General features: G+C 30.1%; 2 protein-coding genes across 7 annotated transcripts in view; one reads left to right on the top strand and one right to left on the bottom strand.

The window, feature by feature from the left end:
* Window positions 1–10,619, bottom strand: part of LOC111623788 (serine/threonine-protein kinase Nek4-like) — a 19,335-nt gene extending 8,716 nt beyond the window's left edge. For 2 of the 5 annotated variants that reach the window (XM_023366492.1, XM_023366521.1), the window contains exons 1-4: window positions 10,509–10,619; window positions 8,216–8,349; window positions 6,888–7,154; window positions 1,662–1,859 (exon numbers count right to left, since the gene is read on the bottom strand). In XM_023366492.1, coding sequence (XP_023222260.1) covers window positions 1,662–1,859; window positions 6,888–7,154; window positions 8,216–8,302 — 552 coding nt within the window. In that variant the 5' untranslated portion in view covers window positions 8,303–8,349; window positions 10,509–10,619. Of the gene's footprint in view, window positions 1–1,661; window positions 1,860–6,887; window positions 7,155–8,215; window positions 8,350–10,114; window positions 10,444–10,508 lie in introns of those variants that run through there. The other 3 variants (XM_023366513.1, XM_023366504.1, XM_023366497.1) reach the window with 3 other exon arrangements.
* On the top strand, window positions 10,609–20,709 carry LOC111623820 (N6-adenosine-methyltransferase catalytic subunit-like). 2 transcript variants are annotated; one of them, XM_023366532.1, is made up of 2 exons: window positions 10,609–10,713; window positions 17,988–20,708. In XM_023366532.1, exon 2 carries the CDS (start codon window positions 18,032–18,034, stop codon window positions 19,682–19,684), a length of 1,653 nt encoding a protein of 550 aa, XP_023222300.1. In that variant the 5' UTR covers window positions 10,609–10,713; window positions 17,988–18,031; the 3' UTR covers window positions 19,685–20,708. The 2 variants fall into 2 exon arrangements, with proteins under 2 accessions (XP_023222300.1, XP_023222307.1); XM_023366539.1 differs by lacking the exon at window positions 10,609–10,713 and adding an exon at window positions 15,679–15,725 and having other exon boundaries at window positions 17,988–20,709.

Below are 20,709 nucleotides of genomic sequence, written 5' to 3'. Positions count from 1 at the left end.
ACAGTTGTAACAAGTTTTTTCATTTTGACACTGAAAAATTCTTCCGACTTTTCTCGAATCCAGGATTTGACAGCTGCCTTCACCTCATCGTCCAAGGTGTAATGATTACCCTTGAGGTTTCTCTTGAGTAGAGGAAAAAAATAAAAATCGCAAGATGCAAGATCAGGGGGAATAAGGAGGACATGAAATTGGTTCAAACTTCAGATTTCGCAGAGCCTCTCCAGTTGCATGCTAGGTGTGTGGACAAGTGTTGTCATGTTGCAAGATTATTGGCACCAGATGATTATTTATTGTATTAGAGGCAGCCTGGCACCAATAATCTTGCAACATGACAACACTTGTCCACACACCTAGCATGCAACTGGAGAGGCTCTGCGAAATCTGAAGTTTGAACCAATTTCATGTCCTCCTTATTCCCCCTGATCTTGCATCTTGCGATTTTTATTTTTTTCCTCTACTCAAGAGAAACCTCAAGGGTAATCATTACACCTTGGACGATGAGGTGAAGGCAGCTGTCAAATCCTGGATTCGAGAAAAGTCGGAAGAATTTTTCAGTGTCAAAATGAAAAAACTTGTTACATGTTGGGAGAAATATGTTAGCCTTAATGGTGACTATGTTAAAAAATAAATATATGATTTTGATCAAAGCTTAAGAATTGTACTTTAATGTACTTTTTGCCCGATCTTGCTATTTGTTTTTGTTCGTGTTCTACAAGCATGTGTGCATTACTTTTCAGCCTACCATCATACATCTTAAAATTAGTTAGGTTAATAATAATAATAAGGCTTATAAAGTTCATCTTAAACCTAATATATAAAGTGTAATAAAACTCTACCAATATTTTAGGGATAGATTCAAGGGTTAAAATTAAACTTAAAATACGCTATAAACATTTTTCAAATTCCACTTCATTTCAGATCTGACTTGACAAAAAATCACACCAGAAACCAATTTTAAACTTCTCACCAAAAGGACATTGCTGTTTGTTTTCTCTTTGTTATCAACATGTACAAAACTGAAGCTTTATTTTAAATGTTATAAATTATTTTTCTTTAATAATTTACAAAAATTGCTCTATGAATGCAAAGGACATTATGTTCAGTTCTTCTAAGTTATTCTGTTAAATTTTGTAAAAAAAAAAAACAAAATGTTATTCAAAGTAAATTTATATTGAAAAACTCTTGCCTTCCAACTATTCTTTTTTATGGTAAAGCAGATTGATACTGCAAAATCTTAAAGTGGATAAGATTTTGTTTACATTTATTACAACAGGGCCTACTTGTGCAACATTTAGTTACCTCAATCTGTTGACAAAGCTTAAAAAAGTACAAAATTACTTTAAAAAGTTGAAAATTGTAGTATTAGTACTTTGGCAAGGACAAGGAATTTCAAAACTATCTTTTTCTAATAGGCCATATCTAAAAAATGAAGTAGATTTTGTAAAACGTTACGAAAGATCTTAAGCTTATTTTTTAATTTTTTTATCAATCTATCCCTAAAATATTGGCATGGAATTTTGTTACACCCTGTAGATAATGTATTCTGAGTATTTACTATAGCTGAAGTAAATTTTTTCAAATGCATTTGTATGTATTTACCATAAAAATAATAATAGAATGTTAAGTATTTTTATTTTCTGTATATATTTAATATTACGTACCTTATGATTATATGGCTGATTTGAAAAGATTTCTGGACTCATATAATAAGGAGTGCCAATTAGAGTTGTTGCCAAATCACAAGTGCCATCCAAAATACGTGCTATACCAAGGTCACCAACTTTGATTATTTTACTTTTGGTCAAAAAAATATTTTTAGTTTTCAAATCTCGGTGAAGAATATTTCTTTCATGTAAATACTAGAAAAAATTTTTTAATACGAATAAATATATATGTATATATATTCAAATTTTTAAAGTAATTATTCATAAGAATTAAAAAAATTCATGAAATAAAATAAAAATTTATAAATACATATTGCCCAAATGATATGCCAGATTTTCTATTGGGATATATTAAGGTTAATAGAGAGGTTGCGGCTGACGTTTTCATTGCAAAAACGTGTACGTCAGACATTTGGAACATCAGTGGAATCATGCTCGACGTATCAAATGCCATTGTCAAACTTCTAGACTTACAGGAAGGCGGCGCTGAATGTCTGACGTACACGTTTTCGCAATGAAAATGTCGGTCGCAACCTCTCTAATAACTAGATACAAATCAATTTGGCTATAAATAGGCAATTAAGCTGCTATCTCTTCATAGATTTAATAATTAGAATTAAATTAAATTAGATTTAAAATATTCTAGAAGAAAATAATTGGCCTGGAGCTGGACTCAAACCTACAGCACCCTGCTTACTGTGCAGTTGCATTGCCAGTTATGCTGCCCAGACCTCAACCAATCTCCACTTTCAGAACTATTAATTAATTTAGAAATAACCATATTGGTCACTTACAGCATTGACTGGGGCTTAATCTCTGGCCAAATTGATTTGTATATCTAGTTATTAACCTTAATATAGCCCACTAGATAATCCAGAAGATCATTTGGCAATATGATTATATCCAGAAATTGTTTACTATGTATATAGAAACTTTATCAAAAACACTTACATATATATATATTAAACCAAGCCCAAATCATCCATTAATAACCAAAATGTCTTCCAGAATATTTTTATTTAATTAATTTAATTCTAATTATTAAATTTAATATAAGACAGCACCTTAACTGCCTATCTTTAGTCCAAATTTCATAATATTTATATATTTAATTAGCCAGGTTATAACCCAATAATGAATTTGACATTATCACTTATGCAAGATTTGCTGATATAGAAAAGGGAGAGGTTAAGCTAATCCCTCTTCTTGTCAAGAGGAATGAGGGATGCAAAAGTAATGTAGACACTGAGACAGTTACCTTTACAACACAAGCTGTTTATTTGGAAAGACAATACTTACATAATTCCAGTCAAGGATTTCTTCTCTTGAACTGATATGTAGAAAGTTCAGTCTATGGTCACAGTCTTTTATCTGTGCAATCTGACGACAATCGGTCAGAGTCTTGATGGCATTTGGCAGGACAGACTAGCTGAAAGTCAGCATAGAGTGGCAGGACGTAGGTGAAGTGATGAAGATGAAGTTCAATATGACAAGGAAACCGACACAGAGAACAAACAGGTTGAAAGAGAGAGAAGCGACCACCCTTGTCCTTGAATCTCGGGTTTATAAAGAATTTCTCCTTGAAATTTTGAATTTGATTGTCCCAATTGTCTTAAATTTCTCTCTCCACCTTCTGATTGGTCTCATTCCTGTTAGACAACCAGATTGGGTGTGGGAAAGTTCACTCTACGTTAATCAGTTTGACACCTCTGTTCGACTTTGTCTGAAAGTGTTGGTCGAACTTTGAAACTTTCACTTGTATCTCATGCGATGATATTGTTTTTTTCTGCCATCTAAGAATTTTTTTGTGTTTTTATAACTTACAACACGATAGTTTTTCTTTTAAAGGAATGTTACATTTTCTTGTTTGTTTCTAAATTTTGTCATGTCTACAAGGTTTGGAGTTAAAGCTCAATCTTTCCTATCGACATTTTAAATATTCCAACCCGTTAGTTTGCAACAACTCATGACTTCATGAGGTCGACCGTATTGTTTATTTCATACTTTTGCAACAGATCTATTTCATACATTTTTTATAACAAAATGTCTTAAATGACTTCAAATGTCTTTAAACAACTTTAAATGTCTTAAATGACTTTGTCTTAAATGAATCAAATTTTTTGTATGTTTAAGGAGAGATTCAGACTATCTGGGACCTCACACTTACATACATGAAAAAACTTGTTACACGTTGGGAGAAATGTGTTAGTCATCATTAAGGCTATGTTGAAAAATAAATATATGATTTTGAAGCTTAAGAAATGTANAGATCTATTTCATACATTTTTTATAACAAAATGTCTTAAATGACTTCAAATGTCTTTAAACAACTTTAAATGTCTTAAATGACTTTGTCTTAAATGAATCAAATTTTTTGTATGTTTAAGGAGAGATTCAGACTATCTGGGACCTCACACTTACATACATAAATATTGAATATTTTATATAATTTTTATGTTTTTTGTTTATGTTTATTTTTTGAAATAACTTTACCAATTCATAACAGATGATATTTTGTATCATTTAGTCCAGTGATTCCCAAACTTTTTTGAGCCACCATCCCTTGGTTCCATAAACATACACCCAACTATACCACAATCCATTTTCCCTTGTGTCAGAAATGCTTGGAAAATATCTTAAAAAAGCTTTTCTATGAACCTCACAACTTTGTGTCTTTACCGTGCATTGTTGTCAATATATAGAAACCATTAAATGCAGTGTTTTTTTTATCCATTTTTTAATGAAAGAAAAGGAAAGGCTGTCAGTGACCCAAACCCTCACTTATGGTCACACCTCCAGTGCCCCATACTACCCTTTGCTTCTTTTTACAGCACCCCTTTACTCACCACCCCTGGAGTGGTAGTGTCCACTTTGGGACCACTGATTTAGTTCTTTGAAACTATCTAAACCATTTCAGAAATAATATTATTTGACGGTGATGAAATGATACTCTTACTATGTAGTATATAGTTAATTTTAAAATTATGTCTTTTATTTATACAATATGTATTTATACAATATGTCTTTTATTTATACAATATTTATATAATGTTTATAGTCATAACTTTTGTTATGGAGATCAATATAATATCTAGTTGTAATTTAACACTTTTATGAACATTTATTCTTGTTTAGCATGTTGTTTTTTTCTATAACCATAGATATCAGGAAATAATCTATTGAATTTTCTTCATTATATTTATATTTTCAATGTGTATCAATGAATTAATTTGAAAATGAATTATCATTTTCAATTCTATTAAATTATTTATATTAATCAGTCACGCTTATTATGCTGAATCTAAACTTACAAGGAGATGGCCAGACATTGTCCTCTCTGATTTGAACAAAACTTGGCAAGCACATAGCCTTAATTAATTAAACACAAATAGTTCTTTGTCTAATTAACAGGACCCACCTTTCAAGCATTTCTGAAAAATGGGCCTCTGAAAATTGAGTGTTCAGCTTATAAGTCTGGAAGCTCTGTGTATCATAAGAATGGCAGTAACTGAGTGGATAAGGTTGTAGATGCTGGAATTACTTGATATGGACTCAATTCTAGGCAAATTGAGTTTTAAAAAATAATAATAAATATGTAACATAGTTATTTCATTATTTTAGCATACCATTAGAATTATTATTCTTATCTTACTTAAATTATTATTCTATCTTAGTATTCTTATTCCTCACATTTAGAGCTTATAAAGTGAGATTAAAAATTGTGACTTCGTTTCCTGTTTAATGAAAACAAAGTTTCTGTAGATTTAACTCTTTTATGTCGTTAAACAAAATTTTTATTTCTTCATATTTATTTTCAGATATTTTAGCTTGTGGTTACATACTCTGTCAACAGAAGCAAATAAGCTTCAGATGTTACTGCTCATGGACAAAAAAGACAAGTCCTTAATATAAAAATAGTTAGCATAGTTGCAGCATTTTTCTTTTAATTGTTAATGTTATGGACAATTCCCTCGTGCACTTATGTTTGTACCACTTCAAATAAAACAATATCACTATATCTGAAGCTTACGTGAGGAATAAGAATAGTAATAATAATGCAAATAATATATTAAAATAATAAAATAACTATGTTACATATTAAAAAATAAATTAAACTCACAAAGGATTGAACCCTTATCATGTAGGTCCAGTGTCTAGAACCTTATCCACTTGACTACTGCCATTCTTGTGATAGAACTTCCAGACTTATAAGATAAACGCTCGATTTTCAGAGGACCATTTTTCAGAAATGCTTGAGAAGTGGGTCCTATTATTTGGACCAGGTATTATTTGTACCAAGTTTCATTTGAATCTGAGAGGACAATGTCTGGCCATCTCCTTGTTAGACAAATAACATCAATGAATTATAATCAATGCCATAATCATAATAAATAATAGTTGTTATTAAAAGTTACTGTTTATCCTAATTATTTGCACATTTGCTTTATCTAGTTAAATCACAATGACTTTCATTAGCATAAATCTTATCATTACAACTTAGAGTATATTTGCTTTTGAATAAAAAAAATTTATAAAGAAATCATTCATTAAATTTCACATAGAGAAAAAAAACATTTAATAAAATATTGATATCTTTTGAGTGTACTTCTTAATCTTCATAGTTTAAAATATCGGTTTTATTTTTATAAAAAAAAAGTGGTTAACATTACAATAATTAATTGCATGAAAAAACAAAATAAATTTTTCTTAATATTATCAACAATACAATTAAAATAATATGAGATTAAATGAAAAGCACTTAACTGAAGTAATTTCATTCATTTTACTCTTTCTTTCTTTTAGTAGATGGTAGTTCATATGGAGTCTTATGGCTGTACTCCTTTACTCTGAGAGACTTGTGGGTGATCGCTATGCGACCGAAGAGCCGGTCTTATAGAATCATGTCAGGCCTAATCATGTGCGGGAAAAGAATGCCTTCAGGGAGGACTTTTATGAGAAACTGGCCCCTATTCAGGCACCATCAACATGGAGAAAATCTGGAAACTCCATGCTGCCAGCCCATCCAAGCGAGGTGCGAACCCACGACCGAACTCCCAGTGTTCAGGGTCTAGTCCACTCAAGTGTGGGGACGAAGACCACTCAGATTCATTTTATTTCAATATTATAAAGCTTATGAGTTCTAAATTGAATGTTCTCTTCTGGTATTTGTTGAAATTATTAAGTATGATTAGTTAAAAAAGAATTCCATATCAAATTTCTTACCTGTAAGGCCATGCAGATCTGTATAAACCATTCAATAATCTGCTTTTCTTGAAAATACACTCCTTTACGACTTCTAATGTAAGTGTACAAATCACCTTTCTCACAATATCCCATTATAATATCTAATGTCCCATTAGGATTGTGAAAAGAATCAAAATAGGAAACAATATTAGGATGTTTTAAACTAGAGAGTAATTTCACTTCAATGTAAGCTGATCTTTGTTCTTGTTCACTAGCATTTTTCATGTTAATCTGCTTTAAGACATACTGAAAGATAAACATATATTAGAAATAATCACTTTTAAGATACTTAAATTATTTTTATTATTATTACTATTGATTCTTAACATTTTATTAAAAAAATTATAACATTCCTTATTTTCAGAAACTGAAAAATAATTGAAATTTATTAATCAAATCTATAGGATCTTCAAAAAGTCACAAATCTCACAAGAAAACAGATTAGTCATTTAATGCTTTTTCTCTATTCCAGACAGTGATAATGTTTACACTGGAGGAATGCATCTTCATTTTAAAATAGTATATCTGAAGCTGTAGCTATGTAGAAAACTAAATGAATTCATGGCAGCATATGACAAAGGAAAAGTTGCTCTGAATAAGTAATATCAAATGTATGATAAATTTGTGAGGTCATGGGTGGCTGACACCCCAACTATGTCAGGATGGATGATGATCACACACTGCTAGCAATGTATGTCCATGTAACATTTAGTAATTAAAACAATGCAGATTTGTTTTTTCTTTTGCAATTTTTTATGTATTAAGTTCAAGTTGAAATGTTAAGTATAAGTTTATGCAATTACTGTTGGTATCAATATTTATGTAATAATGACTGAAGAGGGTGTAGTGAAGACCGAAATGCATCCCACAAATAAAATTAGTCTTTTTATTGAAGTGATCTTGACTTTCTAATGCTCCAATACAGTTTCATAAACAATATCTCTACCAATTGGTAGTTTGAGATAATTATGTACGATATAAAAAAATCTATGTAGATGAGATGTAAAATAAACTCAAAAAATATTTGTTACATAAAAATTTCTTGATAGATTTTAACGGGTTTTTAAGATATTTTAAGCAACAGATTCAGAAGATATATTCAAGTATCAGGACTGCACACTGTTTTATATTAAACGATTTATGCCACAAATTCATTAATTATTTTTGAAATAATTGATAAATCCTACATTTATATGAAGCATTGATTAGAACAATTCAGAATTAGTCTTAACTATTCTTAATAGAATATTTCATCTATTTGAAGTATCCTATCTGAGTATTACATTTAAAAAAATATATATAAATACCTGTTTTTGATTTCGTTTATTAATTATTAACCAAACTTCTCCATAATTTCCTCTTCCAATTTTCTTCACCAATGTGTAATTTTCCATCTTTAACAATTTCTACTTGTAACATTATTTCAACTTCTATATCTAAACTAAACAAATATAACCACTATTAAAATATCTATAGTTTAATTATAATATTAAAGTGAAAATTTAAGTTTGAATTCTTTAGAAAAAAGTCTTAAAAATATTCTACATTAAAAGATCACATTCAATTTTAAATATCCAAGATTATACGATACATAAAAATGTATATATACTGGTATCATCTCACGTGTTTCTAGCTCCATATTCTAATCTGTATTAAATGCTAATCTCAGGTTGCCAACTATTTAAGTTTACCACAAATGAATGTTTTAACTTGTTTTATGACAGCTTCAGCTTCTCAACTTATATTCATTAGGAAGCTACTTGAGATTAGCATTTAATACAGTTTAGTGTATACTGTATATAATAATAATATAGTTATATAATATTTTTTGCATTCTGTTTGCTTATAAAGAGCCAATGTTCTGGCATTATAAAAAGGACTGTTAAAACTATGGCAATAATCAGCATTATCAATAAACCACAACACATAATTGTTTCTTGTTTATTCTGTAGTACTTCAGGATATATGTCTAAATATATAAAATTATCAAGAACAATGACAAAGCTCAATTATTTATTTTTGCAGGAACTTTAGAACATTTAAAATTATAGTTGATATCTTTTGAACAATGTTTGTTGTGTCTTTTCTATTGATGCAGTATCTCTCACAATTAGATTAGAAAGCCTTGCTTACTTCTAGACTATATTTAAGACTATCATCGTCAGCAGTTGTAAACTCATTATGAGCACAGAACTGCTCAAAGAGATCTTATTTGGAGTTCAACTGATAAAGATCAGATGTGATTGCTAATGTAATATCAGATCAGCACAGACAACGATTGAGTCGACTTTGAATTAGCTTTGCTCTTCTTGAAAGTGTGTTGTTTCTGCAACATGTCATGGTTTCTTGATAATGCTGGAATGCATTGTGGTTATTTTTCAATAGTTCTGACATCCAACACAAATTTTACATTATGGCATTTTTTAAAATGCCAAATGCATCATGACTCTTCATAATCAGCCAGGATGCAAAATACCTGTGGCTATTTGTGTAGTCACAATGTATTCTAATCATTTTTTTCTGTTCAATGTTTTTTTTTTTTAATCTTTGAGCCTAACATGCATACAGTATACATCAGGGCTGTGGATAGAGCAATTGGCACCAGAGGCAAATTTAAATATGGCACATTTTGGATAATTTCATTCATTAATCAGTTACAAATTTAAAACTCACAAAAATAAATAAATATGCACATAACAATATTTGTATGATTTTATTAAATAAAATATGTTGTTGTGGTTTAATTTAAAGACTTTTTAATTAAGGCTAATTAAGGCATTTTAGTGAAATTTAAGGAAATTTGTTTAGTGTTTATAAAATTTATTTTTTATGTATGATAACACAAAATTTACATCGCAAAGAGTAACAAAAATCTATTGTGCGAGATAGTAGTTCGAGTAAGATGGTTTGCAAGGTAGCAGATAGAGCACATTTGCAAATTAATTGTGCATTTCTGAAAATTTTGAAAAACATTTCATAGAAACCGTACATAGTATAATATAATTTTTTATACGCGTATATGACAGTTTTCTACAAATTTATTAGTTTTCCCGCGTAACAATTTTGTAATTTTGGCATCCCATTATCTCGACACCACGGGCACACGCTCTCTCTGTCCGTGCCTTTCCACGGCCCCGGTATACATACATATTGTCACACTCATTTCTCAGAAGAAATGGACAACAAGCAAGAGGAATCACACGTACATCATCCATTTATTAGATTCATCCAGACACTCTTGTCATCTCTTCGCACACCTCTCATGCTCATAATTTTTTTTGCTCTTCCAAATGTTCATCCACATGCTCCAACAAGGATTTTCTTGATTGCTTCCTTTCCCTTCTATTCTTCCAAAATATTCTCTTTAATAATTTCTCCTCATTAATTCTCCCAACACATCCAAATCACTGTTAAACAGACTTTCACACCATACTCCTCCATTTCATTCCTCACGCAGCCATTCCACACACACCTCTTTAAAAATATCCAATTACCGCGAATAAATTTTACCGCGAAAATAAATATTGACATTTCCATTCCCGAAAATTATAATATTCTATTTATTTTAATAAGCAAATTTAAGGAAAACGAACAACTTACAAAATTACATTTAAAAAAATAATAATAATTCGCAATAAATTAAAAATCTTAACACGATAAAAAGTCACATGTTTACTTAAAACCAATTCCAGCCGCCAGATGGCATTAAACGGAAACGAAGTGTATTATGGGAAGTAAATAAAAGCTTCCAGTTCCATTCGTCTATGTAAGCACTTATTGAACGCGTGTGTACTTTATTATTAAGGTTTGTGGTTATCTATAGGATCTTCAAAAAGTCACAAATCTCACAAGAANCAGTATGTCAATTTTTGTTATCATTTACTTTTGAAACTAGTTATAAATTCTATTATACATAATAAGTTGGCAGTGACTGAATTATAATGAATCCTTTGGCACATATAATGATAGAATGGACAGAAGGCTATCTTGCTGATAGGATCATCCTATTTGTGTAGCTAGCCTGCTTGTGTTAGAGCTACACAAATAGAATGATCCTCCAGCAGTACACCAATATTCCATATGGCCTTCCTACTGATAGGATGGACAGTAGGATGGCTGGAGAGAGAGAGAGGGCAGGGCTGTGGAGTCGGAGTTGGGAGGAATTTCAAGCCAGAGGAGTCGGAAAAAATGTGTCGACTACAACTCCCGCATTTTAAATTTACTTTAGTTTTTTTATTTAACCCCTTCCATTTGGCAATTCAAACAGAAAAATGTTTTTATGTTAATAAAACAGTATATTATTTATAATTTATATTTATTTAGTACCTGTTCAGTTCTTCTATAATCTATTTTATTGTAAATATTTACAATATACAGTACTATATTGTAAATATTAATAAATTTACATTAAAAAGAAACGTCATTTTTTCTTAAATCCCATTCTTTTAAAAATCCTGTGCACAGGCATGTATCTTCCTGTTATACAAAAAATTTTGTAACAGCAGAAGATATACAAAAATGAGTGTAAAAAATTATTTCTTTTATTTCAAATAACTAAACTAACATCTTCACTTTTACAAATAATTGCTTGTTTTCTTCTTTCAAATATGAATCTTAAATGTTAAAAACAGATATATATATAATAATATATAATTTTCCAACCTTACCCAATGTTAAGTGTAATCAATATGCTTTTAACAGCGTAACTTAACAAGGTTGAGGAAATGTTAATGCTTTCAATCTAGTTTTTAGTCGTCAGACATCAATAGACATAAGAGCAATCATTCCTCTTACATCTTTTTACTCTTGAAGATGATATGTTAACTGAGAAAATAGTTATTATTGTGTATGAGATTTTGTGTAAAAAATCCAGCAACAAATGTTGTATAACTTTCCCAGCTGTTATGAGGTTTTATTAAAAAAAACTTTTATGTCATTAAGGAAAATAAATAAAATTGTGTGTGGCGCCATCTGTTATCAGATTGTTATAAAATCTTTTTAGGTAGAAGTTTTTACCTAGGTAATCCCAATAGTGGCACTTCCGGAATCTCGTCAACAGGCTAGGTTGAAATCAAATCTACTAATATATTAATATGTACAGTACAGTACATATTTAAGTTCTAGATTAAATAGTACAAAAGTAATTGGGTTGTGTGACATTACAATAGTATTAATGAAATTCGAAAGTTTGTAGAATTTTTAAAATTTTATCTAATACAGTATTATATTTATTTTTCTATATATCAATATAATGTCAGAGGTTATGAAAGTTTCTGAAGACTTTTTTGGAAAAAATGCACTTTGAGAGATTGTTTTCATATGTTGGAATCGGACTTTACGGAATTAAACGCGTGACCAAGCGGTTTTCGTACCCTGAATACTGGAAGTTCTGTCGTGGGTTCGCGCATCGCTCGGATGGGCCGGCCACGTGGATTTTTCCGGGTTTTCTCCACGTTTGTAACGCCTAAAAAATAGGGGCCAATTTCCTTTAAAGACCTCCCGGAAGGCATCCTCCTAGGCCAGGGGTAGGCAACCTTTTGAGTCTGAAGAGCCAAAATTACAATTTACAAAATTTCAAAGTTTTTAAAGAGCTACAAAATTTTTTCTTGCCAACAATAGTACTCGCATAAATTAGTTTTTTGATAAAAAAAACTAATCTATTTATTCATAAGAAAAAATATCTATTTATTCATATATAAGTAGTGTTTTTCACAACAAATTAGATAATAGAAACATCCGACGACGGCGTCATTCGAGAGCTTCCGACGGACTGACGACAGTGACGACGCGTGTCACTGGGGAGGGGTGCGGTGAAAAGCGAGTACAAGTGGCTGAGAGATAGAATCAGTGCCTAATCCTCGTTAATCAATTCAGAACGATTTTTAATTTTTTTTTTTTTTTAATAAAATAAATAATATTTGCGTATGGAACTAAAGAGCCGCAGCTTCACATCCAAAGAGCCGCATGTGGCTCGCGAGCCGCAGGTTGCCGACCCCTGTCCTAGGCAGATCGCCCAAGTGTTGCGTTGCCGTAACTAAACAAACAGAATTAGACGTCGACAAGAGAATATCTTCAGATATAAAGTATGCTATTTATCGGTTTGCAACCCGTAGATGCTGTTTGTAGTAATTGCTGATTTCGCTGCAAATTAATTTACAGAAAAGATCGTAATTCTATATCTTTTGGATGAAATCGATGTAAAATGAATAGTTCGCCGTATTCAAAGATAAATTTGGAAAAATTTCATAGGGAGTGTATTTTTTTCTTTTATGTGGCATTTAATATGTATTGAGTGTTCGTTAATTAAGTTCTACTAGTTCGGCCGTGGGCATAGTAAACGCATTGCTGTAGATTGGGCTAATTATATGCGTCTTGTTATGATTTCTGTACGTAATTTGTCAGAATTGAAAATTGGGAGCCCGGAAAAAGTAGTTGAAATAGATGAAACTAATAAGCAAAAGAAAAAATGAAAAAGGGCGTATTTTGAAGGGAACTCGTTGGATTGCTGGAGGAATTTGTCATCAAGATAACACGTGTTTTGTATGCAAAGTGAATGATAGATCGGAACAAAGTTTTAACTGGATAATTTCAAAATATGTAAATTCAGGAAGTACAGTATACACTGATGAGTGGAAAGGGTACAATCATATTGATGACTTGGAAGGCATTGGAAGTTATGCCTTCCAAATCATCAATATGTCCGTGAAACATGCTGAAAATTTTATCGACCCTGTAACTGGTGTGCATATACAGAAAATAAAAAAAAAAAAAACGTTTGTAGTGGTGTTTAAAAAAGTAGAAAAAATTTGCCTATGCATTTTACTGAAGATCTATCGGATTACTTATATTCTTTTATGTATAAGACGATGTTTAGATGGGAACATTTAAAACCTGAAGAACGTTTTGAATTTTGCTAAGCATTTGAGTAGGATATATCCCGGTGTTGGACAAACCCCAATTTGGAAAGAGCCGGAAAGTGTGCCTTCTGCCCCTTAAACAAATACAAAGAAGAAAGAAAAACTCGAAAATAAGAAAGTGGGAACGTCTATTAGAAATACTGTTAAATCGTCATTTAAGAGAAAGGATGAAATTTCTAAACAAATAGATGAATCATGTTCTTTCCCTCCCAAAAAAAAGAAAGGGAAATAAAAGTATGGTAAATGTGATTTGAATATTTACGTTTTCATTACATTTAAATAATTATACTGTATTATAAATAAGCGTGTATTTATAACATTCGTTGGTTGCCATTGGGACTGACTACCTAGGTAAACTTCTACCTATTTTTTAATTACTATAAGATAGCGAAAAGCTTAATTTTGAGGGTAGGGATGAGTTTTATAAAAGACTGTAAATGTTAGTGAAGGTTTTATTCGTTATTAAGTCCTACCCCTATCGAGATACATGACCCCTTTCTATCTCCTCACTCTCTGGACCTTTCACCACCAAAATTTAATAGCATTAATGCCCGTCATATACAAACCACCATGCCAAATTTCGTTTCTTAACGTGCGACTATGCAGACGCGAGTGAGAATGCGAAATTATTTTTGCTGTTTTTGGATTTGGGCGGTCTCAAAACGTGGAGATTTGCAAAAACTCTGAGGGTCAAATTTGACACGATTCCAATACTTTTCCTTGTTATATATACACAACAGCCGGGAAAGTAAAGGGCAAAAAATTCCGTATGTGTGTGTGTGTATTGGTGTCTATTTCGCTTAAATATAATTTTTCATGAATCATTTATGTATATCAATTTAAAATTCTACATCTAATCATTCTACAGACGAAAGAAACACCGAGAAATCATGCCACTTGCAAAATAATGCAGCTGAAATGTCACTCTATAATAATATCATATTAATTTATTAATACAACTGGAATAATTACAGGTATATTTCAATTGAGAAAAGGTCAGATGAAATTCAGATATTTGTTAATAAATTGGTCAAAGTTTCCGATTTAAGTCTTTCATACAGAGCAGCCCGTGATTTTTTGTTTTTTTTTTTTTTTTTTTTGTTTATTCAAGAATACAGTCAATAGACTACGTATGTGCTGCGTCACGATGAATGTGAATTTTCAAGCAAGAATTTCACGTTTAATAACACCATTATTTCTACATTTTAAGATATCCGTAATATATTTCTTCTATCCATATTCTATTTCAAAATGTTTCTACATGTAAAAAAAAGTTAATTTTAAAAAATCTCTATCCCGTCAAGCCGACAACGATGGTTACTAACTGACCATCAGTGGTCGAGTGGATGAAACCATTGAACACTGGTGGTTGGTCGTGGTTCGCGCCTGGCTAACGGGCTGGTCACGTGGAGTTTTCCGTGTTTTCTTTACCTTAGTAACACCTAAATAGGAATATAATCAACTATGAAATTTGAATTTTTTTTTTATGTTTAAACCCCCGAAAAACTTCTTCAGCTAATGATTGAATATCTATCTTTTCTGAATGATTTAATTGGTTTAATTTTTACGGCAAAGCATAACTCGGGCGATCTGCCAAGATGTCTTTTGGGAGGACTTTTTTTTTAAAGCGGGTTTTCAACCTTTTTCTTGCATTGACTCTCATATAGAAAATTATTCTTTTTCAATCGACCCCCATTAAAACTTCTTTATTTTCTAAAGTTTTGCATAATATATCAAATAAATTATTAAATCACTTAACGAATTTTTTACATTATTATTATTATTATTTTTAATTGTTTAAATAAATTATTTCTGAACATTTTTTCAAAATTTTCTTACAAATTGTTTTCCGCCGCAAGGAGGCGCGGTTATTTCTGATATAAGATGGCGGAGGAAATCGGTAAATTTATTTCGATTATTATTATTTTTTTTTTATTGTTTAGTTTTATAATATTTATATATTGAAACAACGAATCACGACTTAACGTTACAAATTATGCGCAAAAATATTTTTTTTGACCCAGAATTAATGGAGAGTTCGTAATTTAATGCCAAATTATAAAATCCGGGTAGAAGTTACTTTCAGTCAAATGATGTATATATTCATATATACACAAATTAACTAAAAGTAACTTATACTAAATTTACCTTTTGATATTAGGTAAATAAAACAATAAAAAAAATTATGCATAAATTTTTTTGACATGAGAAATAAGAAAATGCACATTAAATCATTCATCTTACCAATTGCAAAAAATGAAATAAAGAATAAAATGTGGAAAGTTTTTTTAAATTTTATTATTTTGCGGTGTGTAAAAGAATATTAACTTTAATTATTTATGCCGGACGTGGGCCAATGCGGCTCTTTTTTGAGTTACGCGCGGCTCTCGCCGAAAGTGTGTTAATTTCTGCTTTTTATTATTATTTTTACAATTTTATTTCCACAGTTTTGTGAAAATATGTTTATTAAAAATAAATTCAATATTTGTTTTATATTATATAATAAAAGCGCGGTACAGAATAGAAAAAAGTACAGAACTGTGTGTGCATCTTGCGGAACCTACATTTCGGCTTCCACTGAACTTTTGCTTGCCCGCCCCTGATTTATGCTATAAAGTAAATATATCTTTTGTAGGTAAAATGAATTTGTTAAATTTATTTTAGCTACAATTTTAATAATTTATTTCGGCATGGAATTCACATATCATGGCTATACTGTTTTTGCTGTTTTTTTTTAATTAAATGCCCAGCAAAAATAGTTGTCTGTTAGGAATTTGGCAATGTTTCGTACAAATTTTAAATGTGTGCTGTACGTTTTCTTTGAATGAAATCTTCAGATTCCTTAGCAATTGTCGCTGTCTTAGTATTAATCCCTAATGTATGCACTCGATTAGACCCGCAGATTTAAATTATCCCACAGACTTGGAAAAAATTTAAATTTCGGTTGCATTTAAAAAAAAATAAACCCCACTTTCTAAGCTATAGATTACTATAAACAACCTATTCAAAATTGCAATTTAGTAAATAATTGTTACATTTTCTTGGCTGTGTTTTTTTTTTTTTTTTTTAGAATTATTTTTTGGTTTTTATTTAATGATTCCTACAGCCACTCACATTAACACATACAAAAACTAATTTTGAAAAAATAAATCCACAGATTTGAATAAGTTCACATCCCATTAGATTTAAAAAATACAGCCATAGTGGGTCTATTTGAGTATGTATAGTTTGTAGATCTGTTCAAAAATGGATTTTCAGTATGGACTTAGTCAAAATATCTATCTTCATATGATTTCAAAGGATATAATGTTTGCAATCAATTTTGTTTTGTCAACAAATATAAGGCACTTTAGCCAATAATTTAAAAAAAAATCAGTTGCCATTGAATTTCTACTGGTAAAGAAATATTATTATAAAACAAGTGAACACATACAGCAATTGTATTGCACCATCTGTTATATTGCTCATTTGTTTAGTCTCCCAATGTGTGCAATATAATGAAGGGCTATTGTATTTTTGAAAAACCACAATAGTCTTTTATGTTAAAGTTCTTTTTTAAAAATGCATCACAAATATTTAGAATTTCAGATTTTTATTTCTGATAATTGTTTAGTTCAAAATACAATTGGATTAGATTAAAAATAAATAAACTACACTGATTAAAAATAAGAATTCAGTTTGAAGCACTGTTTGTAATGGCTTATTTTTTTCATAAATCATTTAATTAGAATTATTGATAAAATAATAATTATTCATATATCTGTGACGATAGTTTATGATTAAAAGTTTTATCAGTTTATTCATATAGATTGATGATATCTATTAAAATGACTTGTTTTCAAAAAGATTTCTTTAATTTATACATAAAATAAATACTGAAAAATATTGAAAAAAAAAAAAATACTAAAGAAATCATGAGTATTTTGTTGTCTGTAGCAACAAACATGTTAAGAGATGTAAAATTTACCATGTTAGTAATTTTGATAAATTTTATAAAAATTTATAAAATATTAAAATTTTAATATTAATAATTTTAAAAGCAATAAAATTATTTAGAAATAGTTCAATGCTATTGCAATTAATAAAATGACTTATCATAATTATAATATGTATAAAACTTTGCGTAATATGTACAATAAGTTTAAATATATTTATATTTCAGAAAATATAAAAAAGAGTAAGTTTATGTACGAATGAACAGTTACGATGTCTGATACTTGGAGTGACATTCAAGCTTTTAAATCAAGGCAGAGCAGTTTACGTGAGCGACTGCAACGTCGTAAAAAAGAGAGAGAAGGTATTGTATTAAGTATCACAGGTGAATTAAGTGGATCGGGCAGTCCGAGGAGTAACAGTCCTATTCCAAACTTACAACAGACTCCTAAAGAAGAAACAAATATTGTTACAGAATTTAAAATTAATCCTGAAATTGAACAAAATTTATTAGTGTGCCTATGTGATGTAGCCCTTAATTTGCCTACCGATTCAAGGAGCTTGTTGTCTTCTGTAACAAAATCATTGAATATTGAAATTAAGCATATTGTGCTAGAAAATCTTTTGCAAAAATTTGCTGCTCAAGAGCTTATTACCATAACTGAAAGTTATACACCAGAAGGAAAAAGTTGTATAGTAGTGTCAAATATAGATCATACCAAACTACAAGCATTTTCTCATGATTTAGTTGCCACAAAAAGTATTAAAAAGAATGAAGATGATAATGAAAAAGATAAGACTCCAAATGAGGATGAAGGAAAATCAAAACTTCCACATAAAATAAAAGATGGTTTAAAGAAAGGTAAAAATAATGATACTATAGAAAGTCTGTTATCTCTTCCTTCAACTAGAGAAAAAGAAAATAAAAAACTTGGAGAAGAAATATTAGAACTACTTAGTAAACCAACTGCTAAAGAAAGGTCACTTGTAGAGAGATTTCGATCTCAAGGTGGTGCTCAGGTTCAAGAGTTTTGTCCTCACGGAACAAAAGAAGAGTGTATGAAAGTGGCCGGCGTTAGCGAACCATGTAAAAAGCTACATTTCAAAAAAATTATTCAGAAACATACAGACGAATCTCTTGGTGATTGTTCATTTTTAAATACGTGTTTTCACATGGACACTTGTAAATATGTACATTACGAAGTCGATTATTCCACCGTTCCTCCACCTCCAGCTAAGAGAGTGAAACTCGATAAAACAATAGGTAATAATGATCAACTAGCTGTATTATATCCATCTCAATGGATTCAATGTGATCTAAGATATTTCGACATGAGTATATTGGGAAAATTTGCAGTCGTTATGGCCGATCCTCCGTGGGACATTCATATGGAATTACCTTACGGCACAATGTCAGACGATGAAATGAGAAGATTAAATATTCCTAGTCTACAAGACGAAGGCCTTATTTTTCTATGGGTGACCGGTCGAGCCATGGAATTGGGAAGAGAGTGCCTTCAGCTTTGGGGTTATGAACGATGCGACGAAATTATCTGGGTTAAAACAAATCAGTTGCAAAGAATCATACGAACCGGAAGAACGGGCCATTGGCTTAATCACGGAAAAGAACATTGTTTAGTCGGTATTAAAGGCAATCCCGAAGATATTAACAGAGGTCTCGATTGCGACGTTATCGTGGCAGAAGTTAGGGCAACTAGTCACAAACCAGACGAGATATACGGAATCATAGAAAGGTTATCTCCTGGTACTCGCAAAATAGAATTATTTGGAAGACCACACAACGTACAACCAAACTGGATTACTCTCGGTAATCAAGTGGAGGGTGTAAGACTTATCGATCCCACACTTATTGAAGCCTTTAGAAAATGTTATCCCGATGGAAATTGCATGAAAAAATTAGAGTAACTTAAAATAAGTACAAAATATTTATAATGACTGTATTTAAGATTTTTTTTAATATTCTTTTAATAAGTTTCATCATTCTTTCTTGTATGTTTTTGTTAACAATTACAGAATTATGTTGACTAGATATAAACAAACTTTTAAATTTCCAAGGAAAATTAAATTATTTTAAAAATGATAATAACTAACATCATTGTATAAAACTTTCAAGTATGACTTTAGGTCATAAATTTAAAAAATAGTAAATAAAAATATAGTTTTTTAGATTTTTATAGCAACTAAAAAAAAATAGAAAATTTTCAAAATAAAATAATAATTTTTTTCTTAAACTAAAAATTTTAATTTAGTTATTTTTATATCAATAGATAAAAAGAAATTAACATCTTTCATTACTCATATTAAAGTAATTTATTTGTTTTTATGTATTATTTTGTATAGATGGATGCCCAACAAGAACACAACTAGATTCTTTACGTTAAATACACATTTTCATATGTTAATGGTATTTTTACTGGAATATAAAATTATTTTCTAACTTTTAAATTTTAACTTTGGCACAAGTAGAAAATTTTAGATCTAGATTTATTATTATATTTAGAATATTAAAAGAATATTGTATTTTATGCATATTGAAATAGTCGTTTCTATTTGTTAAGTATGAAAATGTTATGAATTTTTATTGAAATGTGTGAGCAGCAAATTATAATTCCACAAATGCAAAATTTACTTAATCTATTTCTTAGTAATAAATGTGTATATAAATTATTATTATTTTTCTTGACATTATGAAATTTTTATTAACCAGTTAATAAACTATGATAGCTAAAGCATTTAACAATCTTTATTTCGGTTGTACAGTATTTTATTAATACAAGGTGAATCCTATGTACGCAGTTAAATATAACAAAGTTGAACGTTATATAGAAATAAAAATTACAATAGCTGTACTGTATACAGATTAAATATTGCTAATTCAATTGTATAATAGTTAATTTGTAGATACCCTTGTGCAATTGCATAAAAATAAA

The sequence above is a fragment of the Centruroides sculpturatus genome, unplaced genomic scaffold (assembly GCF_000671375.1).
Source record: "Centruroides sculpturatus isolate CEXI.00-Female unplaced genomic scaffold, Cexi_2.0 scaffold49, whole genome shotgun sequence".
Classification (NCBI taxonomy): Eukaryota; Metazoa; Arthropoda; class Arachnida; order Scorpiones; family Buthidae; genus Centruroides; species Centruroides sculpturatus.
Note: the sequence above shows the minus strand (reverse complement) of the source record. Positions and strands in the feature narration are given on the sequence as shown.